We start from the raw sequence: 19756 nt of genomic DNA on the forward strand, positions 1-19756 counted from the left end.
TTGTAAAAAGCGCTATATAAATAAAGGTGACTTCTATCTACAATAAAAATGTTACGTATTGTCAAAATGTTTTCTTGTGACACTGTCAGAACTTTGTCAGAGGCTAAGATTCATCGTAAAATGATCAAATCGATCAGCATGCTACATCAAACCAACACAAGACTGCATCCCTTCAACGGATTAAATCTTTTACGATCCCTGAAATGTGTTTTGGATGGTGAAATGACTGAAACTGGAAAAAATGTCAGTGTGCGCAGATTTTAAGACTCAAGCTTGAGACTGTGAGGCTTCAACTGTCTAAAAATGGCATCATAGGAGGTAAAAACTAAAACTAAAGACAAGAGACAGCACTTCAAGTAATCTCTTTATTCCAGGGTATCTGCAGAGTTTTTAAAATCATACTTTTAAGACCTTTTTTGAGAACTCAACAAAAAATAATAATTATTACAAACCCATAAAATCTAAAAAATAAATACTTAAAGGGATAGTTCACCCAAAAATGAAAATTCTGTCATCATTTACTCACCCTCAAGTTGGTCCAAACCTGTATGAGTTTCTTTGTTCTGCTGAACACAAAGGAAGATATTTGGAAGAATGTTTGTAACCAAACAGATCTCGGTCCCCATTGACTACCATAGTATATATTTTTTCCTACTATGGAAGTCAATGGGGACCGAGATCTGTTTGATTAAAACATTCTTCCAAATATCTTCCTTTGTGTTCAGCAGAACAAAGAAACTCATACAGGTTTGGAACAACTTGAGGGTGAGTAAATGATGACAGAATTTTCATTTTTGGGTGAACTATCCCTTTAATCCCTTTGACTTAATACTGCTTACCAGTAAAACAAGTTTAAAATACTTAAGACATGTTTTATTCAGTCTAAATCCACATTTTTATATAATCTTTGAGAGCCTGTTTATAAAAAAGTCTCACCATTAAAAGCCATGTCTTACAAGCCAAGCACATCAAACATATACAGTACAGTAGCCTTGTTTGAACCAGTTTTACAATTGATTTTACACTCCTATGGCCGACTTTCTTTATCAAAAAAATTATAATCTATTAACTTACAAATAAATAATACAATGCCTAAATAATACAAATAAGTCACTGGACAAACATTTCTTGCATATAAAGAATGCTATGGTTAAATAAAATGGAATAGCCTCTGCACGGACAATAATGAAATTATTTGAATTAAACCATATTGTTTATTAGCCGGACTTCGTCAGACTTCGTACTTCCGCTCAATTTCAGTTCGCTTCTGTACTCAGTCTGAGATAGTGACCGTTTTCCCCGTTTTCCTCCGGCCTGAAAACAGCCGGCCAATCAACGAACAGAGGGCGGGCTGAGAGCCGTGACGTAGACGCTGATTGTACCGTGGATGCGTAGATTTACTTCACATAATCTGCAAAAGTCGTTCACAGCCATGTTCACTCCGGTATTTCGCTCGATGGTTTTGTTTTCGCATCATACATGTGTTTACAGTGGAAGTTAGATGAGCTGAGCATGCGCATAACACACGCCATAACCAAACGTTATGTGATTGGCTTACGAGTAACCAATGATTTTAAACTTCAGACAAGCGCCCCGCAAGAAAGAAAACGATTTTCAATTATGCCATGCCAGACTCTGTCTACGAAGCAAAGCGAAGTAGCAGAGTTTGGTATTAACAGGCTAATTGTTTATGAAAATAATACGTGAAAAATAAAAGTGCTAGTTATTATTATTAATAATGCATTCATGTTTTTGAAAAAGAAACATCTAAAATTAATATTACTTTTTCAAATAAAATCATTGCTGTTTGAGCTGAGGCTGAAGAGCTGAACGAACAACGGTAAACTGAAGCGCTTTGTTAGAGGGTTAATTAACTCAACGAAACGCATCATATATGAGATTAATCATATTTATACAACATAAACATAATATCACAACTTAAATCTGCACAAAACGACGCAAATGCACAAGTTAACTTAAACTAAGTTGCGTGCTAGTCAGAATGTGTAACTCCTGTTGTGGATGCACTCTTCCTATAACAACGTGCTGAAACACAGCAACTAAACCCAAAGAATTCACAACGTTTTATACAATACTGTTCTCTTTATAATGTTATGTATTATGAAAGTCCCAATCATAGTTGTAAATGTCAATGTGCCAATAAACTGTGCCCTTAACATCGCGCTAAAACACGGACACGCAAAGAATTCAAAACCTTCTTTTACACTAGTGTTCTCATTATATTTTTATGTAACCTATATGACAGACTTGTGCTGCACGTGTGCCACTTAACTGTATTTTGCTTTTCAAAGTGACTCCAATCATATTTCAAGCTATTCAAAACCATCATGGCGAACAGTGCACATCTGAAGTGTCTCAGCTGAAGGAAATAATACATTATTTATTATCGGCTTTTATATATTGGCCAAATTTTCTTAACGGAAGATATATCGGCAGAGTGTCTGATAAATCGTGCATCCCTAATCATAAGCAATCGCTTGGCTTAAATATGTGGTATTCATTGATTGCAAACTGCTCCGAACACGGAAAAAGCACAGCATTTTGACTTTGAATGTGCAGCAGTCAAATTACTTTAAAATAAATGATTGCCTTTTGAAGTTTAAGAAATCACATTAGGCTGTACAGTGATTTTTGTTTTTCTGTCCAAAAATGTTAAACCTCTTAAAATGATAAAGATGTGATATACCACTTAAGAAATGTAGGACTTTTGATGACCTTGAATTTGATCAAACTGAATTCAAGACTTGCTTCACTTACATGTTTGCGGAAGAGGTCTGCGTGTGGTCCGAGCTGAGGGTCGATGTCTCTGATGAACTGCATGACGTCCTCCACCGTCCACAGGTTGGGGTCCTGTCCACTGGGTCGCGGGCTTTCTCTCGAGCTCAGAAAGCGTTCGGAACCTGGGCAGCAGTCAGAAGACAAATCAGTGAAAAATCAAGATCTTCTGAGATTTTTAAGTCCATAATTTGTTCACATAATTGCATTCCCGAATAAGGTTTACAGTGGGGTCCAAAAGTCTGAAACCACGACTGGATTGAAATATTAATACTTGTCCTACTTTTGCTAACAGCAGCACTCAAGCTGCATGAACTACGTAAACCATCCAGAAAGTCTGACTTTTTGTACAGAGGAGTCAGTGGCTCAAATCTGCTTACATTTGATTAGTAACCTAGAAATAGTGCAGAAATAAAACTTTCCGTGTTCAAATTAGATTTAAGTCCAAGCAAATGATCTTCAACGGTGGGCTAGTTTGTGTACCTGTTGAGCCCAGACGATGTAGTTTCCCTGGTGAGCTGCTATTCTGAGAGAGGGGACGCACTGACAAGCCATGTCCGGGAGACAAATGTGTTTTCTCCAAGACCTCCGAGCCGTTCTCTATCAGGAAGGGTTCTGATCAAGCGCAAAAATGCACAAACACACACCATTTAACACTTAGAAAAGGCCATAACACATATAGAGTTTACTGATACAGTTTTTCTTGATCGCTTTGGATCAATTCTCAAATCACAATTTTTTCTCTGAAAAAATAAGTTCAGATCTCTGAACAATTGGTTTCTTGTTCACATCAGATTTGAACTTCGGGCAAAGGGCATGTTTTGGCACGTGTTCGCAAAAGAGTAAGTATGATTGACTACAATTTGCAACTGATGAGTTGATTCTCAGTAAAATTGTCAAACTCTTCAACTTCTAAACATTCTTTCATCGTGTGAGACATCACATGCAGAATTATCAAAATCTGTCACACATGCAAGTATATTCCATAAATATCTGACATGGAATGTTTGTCATATCTGTTAAATTGGCAAATGGCCAGCCATTTGAATGAAACAGGAATCACAAACTTACCAATCATGCAATCAAGTTTGGAATCATATATATATGGAATCACTACCATTTTTGAACATGGGAGGAATGTCACAACCCTAAACAGCAGCAGCAACAGCAGTACTGTATAAATACAGTACATTTATTTTTTTGTAGAAATGTGTTACACGTAAACTGAAAAATTCACAGTTACTTGTTGTGGAGGAGCAATAGGAAGGTATGCAAGAATGTATGGTGGTGGTGGTGGTGGTGTTAGGACAAGACATAATAGTGTGTAAAAATGAACAAGCAACTGGAAGTTTACATGTTTACATTTAACACATTTTAACAAAAATAAATGCACTGTATAAATACGTAACTAAAAATGTTCCTTTTCTTTTTGTGTATTACAGTATTGACTTTTCCCTGTAAAGTTTTACCTACTGTTGAAATCTGTATCTAAAAAGCTCAACAAGAGCTAGACAAAACAGACATCCTTGTGTAGTATATAGAAAGCAGTCAGTGTCATGATGAAAAACTAAACACCAGTGTGGCTCACGTGATGAGAAAAACACTTTTTATTTTGGTGGCATATGCCAATAACTAGGTTTTGGTAAATGAATAAAATATTTTGGGTGAGTTACTACTTTTTTATAGACATGCAATAGAGTTCTGATGTTCCAGCAAACAGTTGTGACAATTGCACTTAGAGTTTAGAGAATGTTAAGACTGTTTTGGAAAATGTTCCAAAGCGATGGAGAAAAACTGCAAACGCTGTTTAAGCAGTGGAACAGTGTGAAATACCTTCTGAGGAGATACGGTGGTTTTTAGCTATTTTGTGCGGTACAGGATTGCTATGGTAGGCGTCATGCTGAAGGAATCTCTTAGTGCCTCGACCAGGTCCAGAACTCAGACTTTCTGCAAAGTTTCTCCTCTCTACAACATATACAAGGCCCTCTTTTTATGTCTACACAACTGTAAGATCAAAAAGGCACAACAGAGAGTAATGCTTGCACACATGAGCGCTGACCTGTGTATGTCCGGCTGTCATAGTGAACTCCTCCCAGAGGGACGGGCTGATTGCCGAACAATGGGTCGCAGTGCAGGTTGTGACAGAGTTTCTCCAGGAAGCGCAGCAGATACGTCACACTGTTCACTGCCGGCAGTGTTAGAGTGTGGTGCTGCTGTTCAAAGTAGGCTGTAAAAGTCAAATGGGCAAAAATCTGTGGTTATTATTAGTCTATGATCTCTAAACTAAAAACAAGAAGTAGGGCTGCAAGATGGATTTAAATATAACTGAAATCGCAATATGGCTTAGTGTGCAAATGCTGCGATTTTATTAGATCAATATGTACTGCATGTTTCAGAGTTAAGTGCAGCACTATGGTTTTTTTCAGTGCGGCTCGGTTCGCAGTAAATGCTGTTCCTCAGAGATCTCTGCATGTGCTCTGATTTTGGGTTGTTTATGTGCTTTTGGGAAAGCACATAATGCTTGATGATTTAACATTTGAAAATGAAGAAATTAGGAACCCAAAAATATTAGTACTGTAAAATAAAACACATTATTTTGTTTACCATTTTATTTAGTAACAATATAAATAATAAGATATAGCTATTATTGTCATATTCATATATAATCACAAATTGTGCAGCAAACCAGGAGCTTTATTTTATTGCATTTTAAACTGCAATCACAATTTTTATCAGAAAATTCACAATTAGAAATTGTCCCCAAAACATTCCGCCCTAACAAGAGGTCAAAATAGGACTTTAGAGGCTTTTAGTTCATTTCTATTAGGTGTGTGGGTGTGTGCTTACCTGATATGAGCTCTCCTCCATGACCTGGTTTGAGGCAGGAGAAGACTATGCTCTGGTTATGTGCACAGTCAACACAGGCCTGAACACACTGCTGCAGCACAGAGGAAGCTCGGCCAGGCCCAAAGTGATCTGGCAGGGACTGCATACGCCGTGCATCCAGATGGGGACCTACTTTTCCATACTTATTCAAGTACACACATACTGAGACACAAGGAAGTTGTTAGGAAAGACAGCATGCTACAAGGACTGAACATTTCTTTACCATGGTAAACTTTAAAATATTTAAGACACTTGCGGTACCTGTAGGGGCCTGTAGGGCGGCGCTGGGAATGGTGGCGTTGTCCAGTGGAACTGAGCTGGTGTCTGGCTCTGGAGTGCTACTGCTTGGGGAGGTGGGCATAAGATTGGGTACCAATCGGGGCTTTCTCTGTATACAAAGAAATAAGCACAGTCAGGAGAAATTTGCATAAATAACACTGCCTTAGTTTTCGATTCTTCAGCAGACTAAGTCGCACCTTGCTGCCAGGTTTGGGGCCTCTCTTTTTTGGAATCTTGATGGGTTCTGTTGGGTTCTGCTGCACTTTCTGGGCCCAGCTGGCTGGCAGTTTGCCTCTGGGTTTGCTGATAGGTCTACCAGGACCTCCAATCGCTCCTTCAAGCCACGCTGTCCTTTTGGCCCAGCTTAGCTAGAAGACAACGTAAAAATACAACACATTCAAACTTTAATTTTAAATATTTTGGTAGCAATTCCATACATTGAAAACTGTAATAATACCAACTCAATCCTTTAATCTAAACAAGATAAAATTCACTTTATCACTGTCCCAGCAAAACAGATGGAAACTAAATGGATAGCTTACTGTCTACACATTAGTGGAATTGCATCTCATTCGCATAAAGCATATTTAGCAATCATTGGCCTTTTAAACTTACAGTAAACATTGTGTTTTTGTCCGTTAAATTGCGAAAGAGAACTCAGTGTGGCCGACGCGCTGTCTGAAGTGGCTTTCTGTGCGCATGAGTCGTGTGTCTGTCACAGACAGGAGATTAACAGACAGTGTGCCAATACAGATTTTGAGTCTCATCACGCTTGAATGGTTTAATAGCACTTTAATGCATTAAACAGTGTAAATACATCTAAATGCCACTTCTATGCCACTTCTGCATTGCAAAGGTGGATTTGTTGATACTGATTTCATTTGATTGCTAACAACTCTATAGTGTCTTATTATTCTCACTAAATTTATGATTAAATGTAAGAATTTGATATAAAAGATGACATTTAATTAGGTTAGAAAAGGTAAACATCTATTTAAACTTATAGCTTTTTTGCAGTCACGTGATTTTGATGACGTGTGAAATTCAGATAGAGAGCAGGAAGTGAAAAGCTGAATGGACGAGATGGAGATTCCATACTGTGCTGGTTTAGCCACTATTACAAGAGAAATGTACATATGTATATTATATTGCGCTGCCTTTCTGCTAGTGAGTTTAAGGCAGTATTTTGATTTTCTATCGTGATTGTGAAAAATGTCACCATTGTAGGTCATTCATGCTGTGTCGAGAATTGCCATAGGAACTCACATCATTGTTCAGGGAGAAAATTGGACAATGTAATATGCTTTTTCACCTTTTCTACGTGTAAAAACACTAAGAGAAGCAGGTTAAGGAGGTGACGGGAAGACGGTGGATAGCAAATCTAGTAATAATGTCACTGATTAATCCTCCTGCCTATCACTCAATAAAATAATCACAGTGCTGAGTGTTTTTGAAAGTTTTGTATTTTGTTTGGTTTAATAATTAACATTACATTTGTGAGTATGACTCTCACTCGCTGAATGTGACCATCTCCGATTCTCCTCCGTGGCCATATGTGAAAGTGAATGTTTACTATGACAACAATAAAACTTAAGTTACAAGTCAAAAACAAAAAAGGTAATCCATATTAATTTCAGTATAAGCAGACACAAAACGCCACTAAAGGCGACAACTTTTGGTAAACGGTAAAAGCTCCTTGTTATTTCCTGGTTTGATCGATTTGAGCAACCATAAACGACGCAAAATATAGGCATTCTGAGTTTGTGATAGTGCTTCCCATGTAGAAAATTGCTTCCTGCCCTCCATCTACATTTTGCACCGTCATGTGCAAACAAGATATTGGAAAATGTTATTTCTGTCACCGCTGCGAACTGAATTCTCTCAGAATATGAGAGAATATCAAAAGCTTTTCAGCTGCTCATGGCAGTCCTAAACCTGCCAAGGAACTAGAACAATAACACATTCAGCAAAACATTGTTTAATTATCGTTATCGACAAAATCCCAGAAGATATCTAGATATATTTTTTTGTCAATACCACAGACCTCTACTTTTGACTACTTTTCATATAATGATGACTCTAAATACTTTTATACCTTGCTTCCTGGTTTGGGGCCTCGTTTTTTGGGGATTTTAATAGATTCCAGTTCCTTTCCAGGCTGACTTGTCTGGGAACCAAGTGTTCCTTTCTGACCCCAGGGCCCGGATAGTTTGGTTTTCTTGCGGCCAGGCTTACGTTTCTTCTGGGGTGGGGGTCGGCCTAGCGTAGGAGGCATGCCTGTCCCCTCTATGCCACTATCTGGTAGGGCACCAAGTGCACCTAGCGTCTTCGGTAACCCAACTGCAAAAAATAAAAAATAGAGAAAAGAAAAGAAAAGAGAAAAAGAAAATACTGATCATACTGGACAATGCAACACATCATGCAGCAACAAACAGAGGCAGAAGATGAAGAGAGACGGGCTTTGTGTGCAGAGCTGACCCATTTTTCTTTGAGCAATTTTAACAAAGAAACGAGTTGTGTTACACATTTTTGGTGCTGGTGGCCTCTGAGTGCTACATAGATAAAAAAAATTAAAAAAAAACCGAGAGTGCACAACATGAAAAGAGGAAGGGAGAGAGATTTTTAGAAATATGATGAGAGAAAGATTCAAACATCTGAATTAAGATTCTTGAAAACAAAAAAAGCAAACCAGATTGAAAAGTCTATAAACTACCCGCATTAAAGATTTATCAGATTTAAATTGAGGGGAAAAAAACAAACAAAAAAACACCAGAAGAATCAAATTATCAAATTCAACTAAAAGAGAGCAAACACACACACAAACACTTCAGAGCTTTACAGACCTGTTACTGAGGCCATGATTGCAGTTTGCACACATCCAACTCAGGGAAATGAAGACTACACGACCTCACAGAACTAGGGTCTGCTCTTGATCTTGCAGTGTGTGTCAATTTGTGGCATCACGTTCTCTCAGTCAATTCACTTCCTTCCTGCCCCTTAGTTTCGATCTTCACTCTAAAGCTTTAAAGTCTGCTCATAGTGTCACGACGACCATCTTTCTAGTACTGTGTTAACCCTGAAAGTCATTTATACACAAAAACGGTGGAGTTTGTTTTGGCTCTATCCCAGACTGATAAGTTTACACATTTTCCAAGTTTCCTTCAAGCATAAAGACATTCACAAATGAAAAACCATAACAACTTGCTTACCACGAATAGCTGTGAAGTTTAGTTTGTATTTAGAGGCCTGACAAGGTTTTTCCTCCTCTGCTAAACTCACACTCACTGGCCTTGCGTTGTCTCTTTAACCCTCTTCGCTCATCCCACTCAAACAGTCACACCAGCTCTTCAATGCGAGGCCAGCTATTGGGCACAGGGTTTGCAGCCGTTCCAGCTGGGTGGATGCCAACCCCTTGTAAACCAAAACTCTCAAATTCTCTCTGATTTTCTCTCTATCAAATGCCTTTATTACTTAAAGGAACACGTCACCCAAATGTGACAAAAGATTGAAGTTTTAAGTTGAACGTTTGCCGGTTACCACCTTTGCTACAAACATAAATGTACATAATGTAAATTGCATAAAGTTCTTTTCCAATATGCCACTGATTCAACTCACTAAAACCACTCTCATTTACAAGACAAACATTTTTTTTAAACATTGTAAAAGAAGTCTAAACCAAAATATTGTGAAATATTTGTACAATTAATATTTTTTATATATTTTAAAATATAATTTATTTCTGTGATGGCAGAAATACAGATTACTCCACTCTTCAGTGTCACATGATCCTCCAGAAATCATGCTAATATGCCGATTAGTGCTCAAGAAACATTTCTTATTAGGGATGTCCCGATCCGATCGGCATCGGTATCGGGCCGATACTGGCCCAGAACGCTAGATCGGATATCGGAGGGGAGAAAAACATATATCCGATACCTATGATCCGATACCTATTAGGGGTGGAACGGTACGTGTATTCGTACTGAACGTACGTTCGGTACGTGCGTCACGGTTCGGTGCATGGATTTACACGGAGAATACACGGAATAAAATTAAATAAAACTCGCATGCACATTAATTAATGTAATGCGGAACTACTGTTAGATACGCGCATAGGCATATGCGGGTTCTTTAGGGACACCTAATCTGTAGCCCCACCTTAGCTCTGAACGCGCGTCTATTTCGCTTCAAACGCTCGCTTTATCATTATATGCGCGAATGGATTCAAACTGTTCAAGCATCGAACTAGACGCGATAGACGCGAATTTGAACGCAGCAAAATGAACAGGCTGCGATGTCAAGATTGCAATGCTGGAATGTGTGTGTGTGTGTCAGAGAGAGAGAGAGAGAGAGAGGCACGGGCGCGATCGAACAGTGGAAACATAAAAACATACTCGTCATTTTGTTCATACAGGACATCATTAAAACTGCAAAAAGTGTTTAGCCTACTTACAGTATTTGTGTAAAACACAACATTGTGCTTTTGTCAAACTGTAAACTCTTGTCAAACTAACCTACAACTGTCACCCAACCAAAATCACACACACACACACACACACAGACACACACGCTGTTTAAAAGCAAAAATTATCTAATCTTTTGGACATTCATCATATTGCATTGGTTTTCATTTCTTGTCCTAAAACAGAGCACTAATCTGTTTATTTTGAAGTTACACATTCTACATTGATTAAAAAAAAAAAAAAAATGTGTTTTTAATGGTAGTATTATTTTATACAGAAATAAATTATTATTTATAATTCAGATGAGAATAACGTTAAAGTTAATTAAAATTTTAAGGAAACAAATATATTGATTTGAAATATAGCAAATTAATTTTAAATTCATTCAGGTACAATTACCAAAATTACCATCTCAAGGTCTTTTGAATAAAGGGTGGCAGTCTTTCATTATCAACTGTTGTTGTGGACTATATACTGGAGAAGTATTTGTTCTCCATTTGAGTGAGATGTTTTTATGTGGCTAATTGAGCAAAGTGCTTCCATATATTTTATTATTAGTAGTATTAGTTCAAGAATAAAATAAAAATATCGGATTTGATATCGGTATCGGCAAATAGCCAAAGCTGCGGCATCGGTATCGTATCGGAAGTGAAAAAGTGGTATCGGGACATCCCTATTTCTTATTATTATCAATGTTGAAACAGTTGTGCTGCTTAATGTTTTTTGGGAAACTTTTGTGATACATTTTATTTCAGTATTCTTTGATTAATAGAAAGTTTAAAAAAAAGAAGAATATGTACAATGTAAAAAGTTTTACAGTTACTTTTGATCATTTTAATGTATCCTTGCTGAATAAAAGTATTAAAAAAAAAATTTATATAAAAAAACTGACCCCAAAAAGTTTAGAATGGTAGTGTAAATTGCATAAATGTGCTTTTCCATTATATCACTAATTCAATCTCTAAAACCCCTCTAAAACAATAGGTAATACTCTCACAGTTGTGAGAGTGTATTTAGCACTGGCCTCTTTAAATTAGGTCTTTTGTTCCTCAACATCTTAATTCCATCCTTCTCTGTGAATGCAAACACTTGTAAGAACCCTAGAGTCTGAATTCATACGAAGTGATCCATACCTTTAGTGCCTGGCGGCTGCAGGTTGTCTCCAGTGAGCGTGCACCAGTTGACGGGGAATATGTCTCTGGAATCGTAGCGGCAGTAGTAATCAAAAGCGCCCCGCCAGCCGTCAAAGGTGACCAGCACCTCCACACCCCGCAGCGCGCCCACTGTGGCAGGACAGATGAAGTGAGGATTCTTCCTGTCCACCGCCTCCAGCTTCATCCCCACCTCAAAACAGTTCTGCTCTGGGGCAGGTGGCTCTTGCTGGAGGGCCAAAGAGATGCAGGGAAATATGAGTGAAAGAGAAACATTTCAGACAGAAAATATAAAAGGCAAATGTATTCGTTTAGCATCAAATAACCAGAACATTTTAAAATAATATCTGAACAAAAACAATGAACTTGACTTTGAACCAATTGTGTGTGTTTGTATATTTGCAACAGATACCTTGTGAAAGATTCGGGCTGGGGCCATTTCTGCTCCATTGAGTGTTTTTAATAAGAACATGGGCCATGATGATGCGTTCAGACGAAACCCTAGAGAACACAGAACATTTAGAGTCAAATATCACTCCAAATTGATCAAAATTTGCTGATTACTTGTGTTGCAAGACGAGACAGCACTTTGACAATCTTATTGAGCTCTGTTTAATTTCCTCTAAAATCATGTAAAGTATTGTGCTTTAGCTAAACTCAAAAGATGGTGCTAATGGGGTAAAATTACTTATCTTCACTTGAATGATTTTTTAAAAAAATCTATCCGCTTGTTACTTCTGACGTCACACGTCACCGTTTCCGGGTCCAATCGCTCTATCAGAAACCAAAAGTAAACGGTGTGCTGTAACACTACAGAAACGTCATGATCCTAACCTTTTTCTCCATACCAAAATCTCCATTGCATCTTGTGATGCATCTTTTCAGAATTGTTAAAATATTGTCCAGAGACTGTAGTGTACATTGTGAGTTTCAAAGAGCTATATATAAATATTGCTCATAAATGGCCGTCGGGATAGTATTCTCACTTGAGATGGAGTGGAGGTTTGGACCCGGACACAGTATTTGTTACGTCTTAATGACGTAGTCTTAACAAGCAGATTTCACTGTGAATAGAATCAAGGTTTTAAATTTGTGAGATTCTAGAGACCTAGTGGCGGCTGCAGCATGCCTCCGTTTTTCTCGCAATTGCCAATGGGCTGGATTTCTGCAGAGTCCACCAAGCGCCAGAAATCATTCTTGTTGTCGCTACCGTCCAGTCGCAGGCGGAGGCGAGAACCCGTCAGGCCCACCACTGTAGCAATGCAGGTCGATGTAGTGTTTCTAGGATCCTGAGCTTCCAGCTTCATGCCAGCCTTAAACTCATTCACTGGAGGGGTAGTGCTCTGAGAATAAGGGTCATATTTTTATCTTAATGTAGTAGTATGACATTTAAAATAGGTCCAAAATAATGAAGTGTTCCACAGTTGCATGTGTGCATGAAAACACTCACTTGTCTGAAGCAGTGAGGAGGAGCAGCGACTGCTCCTGTCTCTTTCAGGTACTTCTCCCAACTGAAATGCCCTTAAAAATAGAGGTAAACATGTCAGCATCAAACAGCTCTTATAGGCTTTTGTCTTTAGTGTCTACCATTCCATTCCATGACTAACAACATAATGGTTTACAGTGAGATATAATCTAAACCTGAATGATTAATGATTGTGATATGATTACTGTGGGATTCCAAATTTATTAAAAGGTTTAATTTAGGTTTACATTGAATCTAGATTATTAGCAGAGTTTTCTAGCAAAAGACTCCGGTCAGTCTTGTTTTACTGAAACTCTTAATGACGCTCGGATTTTGTGTTTTAACAAGAGAGTCCTGCCAGTCCTGTACTCGGGTCTCAGCAGTTGAATAGATATGCTGAGTGAATTAGGGTGGGCAGCACTCTCAGTCTAGAACAGGTTCCGACTTCCGAGACCTGTCTCATTTTGGTTCCTGCCCCTAAATGTATATAAACTGTAAGTGAAATACATTTAGTCAGACTTGGTGACTGCAGCTACCGACAGCTCGTGTTCTCAATAAAGAATCCTGCTGAAGAAACAACCAAGTCTCCTGGTCTTTCAAATCTAAGTTCACAACAATTACGGCATTTTTCATTAAGAATAATAGGCTAATGAACTCACCATTTAAGCAATCCGCCCCTGAATTGGTGCTAGCGAAACTAAAATGCGCACGGGCGCGAAGCGAGCAGAACAGAGCAGTTTATACTTTCACCTGGCTCCGCAGCGCGAGCATCTGCTGCCTGAGCACGCACCTCCCCAAACAGACGAGGCATTTATACTCGACGCGCTCGCCGTTGTACTATTCTTTGAAACGACAGCGCGGACGCGCACATTTTACTTTCGCCTTTAAATTAGTGATTTAAAAGCCCCCATCGGTGATACCGGTATTACCAGTGTTGTCCTACGTCGATTAACCGGTGGGAAAATATCCTCACCGTCACATCCCTAATCCGTGCATTATGTCTTAAAGTGACAGCAGCCTAATATTCCTGCTGATGTCTGTATTTTTAATGTTCATTTTAATGTCAATGTTTAAAAAAGAAAAAAAAAGAAAAAAAATTCACTCAATGCTCTTGACTGAATAACCAAAAAAAAAAAGAATCACTCAATGCTCTTGACTAAATAACTTTTTTTTATATTTATGTTTGATATGTTTATGTTATGTTTGATTTAGGTTTTTGTTTGATATTTATACTATATTTATGTAAATTTGGTTTAATTTGCATTGTTCTTGCATTCCATGTAAAAAGTTTGGCGAGTAAATGAAAAAATGTACTAGCCAATGGCGAATCGAGTTTCAGTGTGTCCGTAGAGGACTGTAAAGTCTTCCCAGACCAGTTTCAGATGTGAATCACTATAATGCTGAATGTGTCCCAATTTAGATATCTGACTCAAAGCAGGTATTTAAGTGTAGTGAGTTTGCTACCTTGGTACTGTGATGGCACACGAGAGGGACGGCCACTGCGAGCATGCTTGATCCGTCTGCCATCTTTCCACTCAATAGCTACAGGGAGAGGAAATCACTTCAAAATCAGAAATCACCACATTTTTTATTTAGCCTGATAAGTCAGAATATCTCCCCCGATAACGGTTATAGCTTTCATTATCGAAATTATGACAAAATGCTAATCTTGGCGAGTATCTTACTATCTTCATAAGCAGTCTGTTATCTCTTAAATGAACGTAAATAATTGATTGAAAATAATACGTGTCAATACATTAGATCAGCGGATTAGGTCAAAAGGAAAGGAAAAGGGGAAAAAAAGGAAAAAAACTTGAACGAGTTGCTCTTGACTGAGCAAATGTTATTACTTTAATAAGGATGAATCTATATTTAATTTATACAGTGAAGACTCTGCAGTGTTATTTTACATTTGATTACTTTATTCAATTTCTGCAGTATTTCTTACCTACTTGAAAAAACACGGATGAAGCACTGTTTATTTCATTTGTATCTTATATTTATATATTGTATATATTATTTTATTATATTGTATTTATTTGTGATCCTGCTTGTAATTTGTTGTTATTTGATCACTGACTGTATACAAGTTTACATGGGTCAAGAACAACGAAAACAACTATTTTTATTTAGATAAATTATACAAATGATGGTTTTATAAATAATATAAAAAATCCTGCATCTTATGTGCCCCACATCTCACATTAATCATGTGTTTATATGTCTTGCAAAATAAACATTGTTGTATGAATTGTAAAAGTACAATTTTCAAACTGGCTGACATAATAAGGTTTTGTGAAGTATCATTTATATTGAGTTTATATTAACGTGTCAGTGACAATCTGACAAAGTATAATGTGATATTATTTATAAACAAATATTTATTTGTTTATACATTTATTAAACATGTATGCATTTATTTACATTTGTTGAAAAAAATAAAAAACGTAACATTTAATTAAAATGCCAATATTTTCTATTCAAAAAATAATGCTGCAAAATATTAATTTATTAATAAACAAAAATATTAACGTACTGAACAAATAAGAGTCTCACCTTTCTGTGGTACAGGTTTCTTCATGATCCAGCTTTTCCCAACCTCTCTGCGAAACATAAACACAAAACTGAGATTTTAAACCTGTTTTCTTACATTAATGTCTGTCGTGTGTGGTTCGATGTGGCATGTCTGTCTGTCTCTCAGGCAGAGAATTGTTGTCCTGGTCAGCTGTCACTGGTCTCTCATTCTCAAAATGCTGAACACTGCCAACCAGCTATATTCCCAAAAGGACAATAACATGGACATGGATGAGACAACTAGCTAAAAGGACATTTTTCTCACACAGATTGACCCCTTTAACATTTTTCTTTCTGGACTGGCACAAAGGGTCGTTGAGTCAGACGCTTAACAACCAGCAATGACCGAAAAGGTCAATGTGAAGTAACTTAGTAAACAACAAGCGACATGTTTGGGCAGTGCTGTTAAGAGATACGGAACCCTTCATATTCAAATGAATAATAAGATAATAACAACAACAAGATAATAATACTATAAACGATAAGATCCCGTTAAACCATCTTTTTTTTTTAAGCAGTCAAAAATGTTTCAGTCAATACTAGTTATTCTGCTCGCGCGCATCTGATAATTTCTGTGTTCGTACACCGCTCCTTCATGTCTAAATGCAGATTGAATCAATAAAAACTAACTGTATGCGTACAGATACCTCAAAAGATGGCTCCTTGTCTCCCAGTTTTCCAGTTCTCTGTTCAAATGCAGAGCGCCTTTGAGCGCCAAACACACAGTCCCTCCCTCTCCATAAATGACAGCGCGCAGTGGCAGGGATTTGATTCATCCCAGTGACTCGAGTCTTTTGAATCAGTTCATTAAAAAAGATTCATTCGTGCTACGAAAGGCACGAGAGGAGAAAAATATGAGTCGATCCATACAAATGGATGATGAATCGTTCACTTAAAAGATTCGTTCACGAACCAAGCATCACTACAGCCTCATTTCACTGGGACGCTACACTCCTCCAGCTCGACAACTCGAAAAAAAGCTTATTCTGTATTTTTTTTGTACATTTAAAATCATGCCAAACTCTCTAGGGATGATTTATGTGCATTTAACGCTATAAAACAATAGACTTTTAAGAACACAGCATACAAAACACCACACTCAACAAATATGCTGCTATGCTACGTAGCATCATGCCATGTTTCGTATCGCATTTCTCAATTGCATATTTCTTTACGCTATTCTGACCTCGATCCTAGGAAACGAACAGTAAAATATACTTATTTGGGTCTTTGTTTTTGTAAGGCAACACCTCCAATGCATATACAACAAGCATTAGCTAAATGCTAACCTCAAGCAACTCTCTTGAGTCACTTTTTGTGTTTTCCCTTTACATTTTCCGAAACTAAAGTTACAAAGTGATGTAATAACTGCTAAGCAATTATTACGGACGGTAGGAAGGGGACTGTTTACCTTGCGCGGAAAGGTTTTTGCAGTAGGGGTTCAATCTTCAGCTGGCTGGCAGGAGCCGCCACTGGCATGTCACGTGACCTGTCAGTGCTGGCAGGAGCCGCCACTGGCATGTCACGTGACCTGTCAGTGGCAGACTGGCAGCTGCCAGTCTGATTCTGGCATTTCACCTGACCTGTCAGTGGCTGGTTGGCATACAGTCTGATTCTGGCATATCACGTGACCTGTTAGTGGCTGGTTGGCGTCTGTCAGTCTGATTCTGGCATATCACGTGACCTGTCAGTGGCTGGTTGGCGTCTGCCAGTCTGATTCTGGCATATCACGTGACCTGTCAGTGGCTGGTTGGCGTCTGCCAGTCTGATTCTGGCATATCACGTGACCTATCAGTGGCTGGTTGGCATACAGTCTGATTCTGGCATATCACGTGACCTGTTAGTGGCTGGTTGGCGTCTGCCAGTCTGATTCTGGCATATCATGTGACCTGTCAGTGGCTGGTTGGCATACAGTCTGATTCTGGCAAATCATGTGACCTGCCAGTGGCTGGTTGGCATACAGTCTGATTCTGGCAAATCATGTGACCTGCCAGTGGCTGGTTGGCATACAGTCTGATTCTGGCATATCACGTGACCTGTCAGTGGCTGGTTGGCGTCTGCCAGTCTGTTTCTGGCATATCACGTGACCTGTCAGTGGCTGGTTGGCGTCTGCCAGTCTGATTCTGGCATATCACGTGACCTGTCAGTGGCTGGTTGGCATACAGTCTGTTTCTGGCATTTCACGTGACCTGTCAGTGGCTGGTTGGCGTCTACCAGTCTGATTCTGGCATATCACGTGTCCTGTCAGTGGCTGGTTGGCATACAGTCTGATTCTGGCATATCACGTGACCTGTCGCTGGTTGGCATACAGTCTGATTCTGGCATATCACGTGACCTGTCAGTGGCTGGTTGGCATACAGCCTGATTCTGGAATTTCACTTGACCTGTCAGTGGCTGGTTGGCATACAGTCTAAATCTGGCATTTCATGTGACCTGTCAGTGGCTGGTTGGCCGCTGCCAGTGGGCTGTTGGCAGCTGCCAGTCTGATTCTGGCATATCAGGTGACCTGTCAGTGGCTGGCTATTGTCTGGCAGTCTGCCTTTGGCAAGTTTCAGAAACCATTGATTTTTGCCAGTTTATGTGTTTTGTGTTCCTCCCTCTCTAGCTCATTTATTATGCATCTGTTGATATGATTATGTCCTTTTGCATGATTGGCATTTTAGAGAAATCAGACTGGTTGCTTACTGACGCTTTGCTGGGCGCTAAATCCAGTCAGCCGCGGCTGAACTGCGATAACGCGTTGTCTGACACTGTCGCTGTAAGGAAATACATTGTTTTCTTTTTATGAATGGCATCTCATGCATCTATTATTTAGTATTAGTAATGTTTTAGAGAATTTTATCCCAATTAAACCAGTTAAAATGGACGTGATCAGACTGGTTGCTTACTGACGCTTTACCGGATGCTCAATCCAGTCAGCCGCGGCTGAACTGCGTGTATAACGCGTTGACTGACACTGTCTTTGTAAGGAAAATTTTTTTTTCTTTTTATGAATGGCATCTCATGCATCTATTATTTAGTATTAGTAATGTTTTAGAGAATTTTATCCCAATTAAACCAGTTCAAATGGACGTGATCAGACTGGTTGCTTACTGACGCTTTACCGGATGCTTAATCCAGTCAGCCGCGGCTGAACTGCGTGTATAACGCGTTGTCTGACACTGTCTTTGTAAGGAAAAAAATTGTTTTCTTTTTATGAATGGCATCTCATGCATCTATAATTTAGTATGAGTGATGTTTTAGAGAATTTTATCCCAATTAAACCAGTTAAAATGGACGTGATCCGACTGGTTGCTTACTGACGCTTTACCGGATGCTCAATCCAGTCAGCCGCGGCTGAACTGCGTGTAACGCGTTGTCTGACTCTGTCGCTGTTAGGAAATAAATTGTTTTCTTTTTATGAATGGAATCTCGTGCATCTATAATTTAGTATTAGAGATGTTTTAGAGAATTTTATCCCAATTAAACCAGTTAAAATGGACGTGATCAGACTGGTTGCTTACTGACGCTTTACCGGATGCTCAATCCAGTCAGCCGCGGCTGAACTGCGTGTATAACGCGTTGTCTGACACTGTCTTTGTAAGGAAAAAAATTGTTTTCTTTTTATGAATGGAATCTCATGCATCTATAATTTAGTATGAGTGATGTTTTAGATAATTTTATCCCAATTAAACCAGTTAAAATGGACGTGATCCGACTGGTTGCTTACTGACGCTTTGGTGGGCGCTCATCTCATAGGCCTTACAGTGGGGTAATCTTTCTCTATCGTTCCATAATTGTTAAACAATTTCACTAATTATATAGGCTAAGTATATTCACTATCTAGGCTATGTTGTGAACTACATATGTTTTTTTGTCTAATGAACTGAAATAAATATTTAGATAAACTTTTTTGTAACGTCACGTGTGTTCAGGGATCTGACTGTTTGAATCGCCTACCCACCCGACCCCACTAAACGGTGGGATCTTGACGTAAGAATTAGAGGTTTATGGCATGTTACCACTTCAGTAAGCTAGATAAAAATAACTATACCCTATAAATGACATATGTTACGTAAATTATTGTAAAGTAAACTATATAGGAATCTGACAGTTTCGAATAAATTATACCCAGGCCAATTAATATGGGATCTTACGAAGTG

General features: G+C 38.6%; 1 protein-coding gene across 4 annotated transcripts in view; it reads right to left on the bottom strand.

Annotated features, from left to right (window-relative positions):
* Positions 1-19756, bottom strand: part of LOC311306776 (polycomb protein SCMH1) — a 32901-nt gene that overhangs the window by 2891 nt on the left and 10254 nt on the right. Inside the window, exons 2-16 of one of the 4 annotated variants that reach the window (XM_084435339.1) lie at positions 17026-17037; positions 15597-15643; positions 14505-14582; positions 13026-13096; positions 12684-12918; positions 11988-12076; positions 11558-11804; positions 8057-8301; positions 6159-6329; positions 5944-6070; positions 5644-5844; positions 4856-5023; positions 4630-4761; positions 3280-3411; positions 2779-2921 (exon numbers count right to left, since the gene is read on the bottom strand). In XM_084435339.1, coding sequence (XP_084291465.1) covers positions 2779-2921; positions 3280-3411; positions 4630-4761; positions 4856-5023; positions 5644-5844; positions 5944-6070; positions 6159-6329; positions 8057-8301; positions 11558-11804; positions 11988-12076; positions 12684-12918; positions 13026-13096; positions 14505-14582; positions 15597-15621 — 2064 coding nt within the window. In that variant the 5' untranslated portion in view covers positions 15622-15643; positions 17026-17037. Of the gene's footprint in view, positions 1-2778; positions 2922-3279; positions 3412-4629; positions 4762-4855; positions 5024-5643; positions 5845-5943; positions 6071-6158; positions 6330-8056; positions 8302-11557; positions 11805-11987; positions 12077-12683; positions 12919-13025; positions 13097-14504; positions 14583-15596; positions 15644-16261; positions 16351-17025; positions 17038-19756 lie in introns of those variants that run through there. The other 3 variants (XM_084435340.1, XM_084435342.1, XM_084435341.1) reach the window with 3 other exon arrangements.

The sequence above is a fragment of the Rutilus rutilus genome (genome assembly GCF_951802725.1).
Source record: "Rutilus rutilus genome assembly, chromosome: 17".
Taxonomy (NCBI): domain Eukaryota; kingdom Metazoa; phylum Chordata; class Actinopteri; order Cypriniformes; family Leuciscidae; genus Rutilus; species Rutilus rutilus.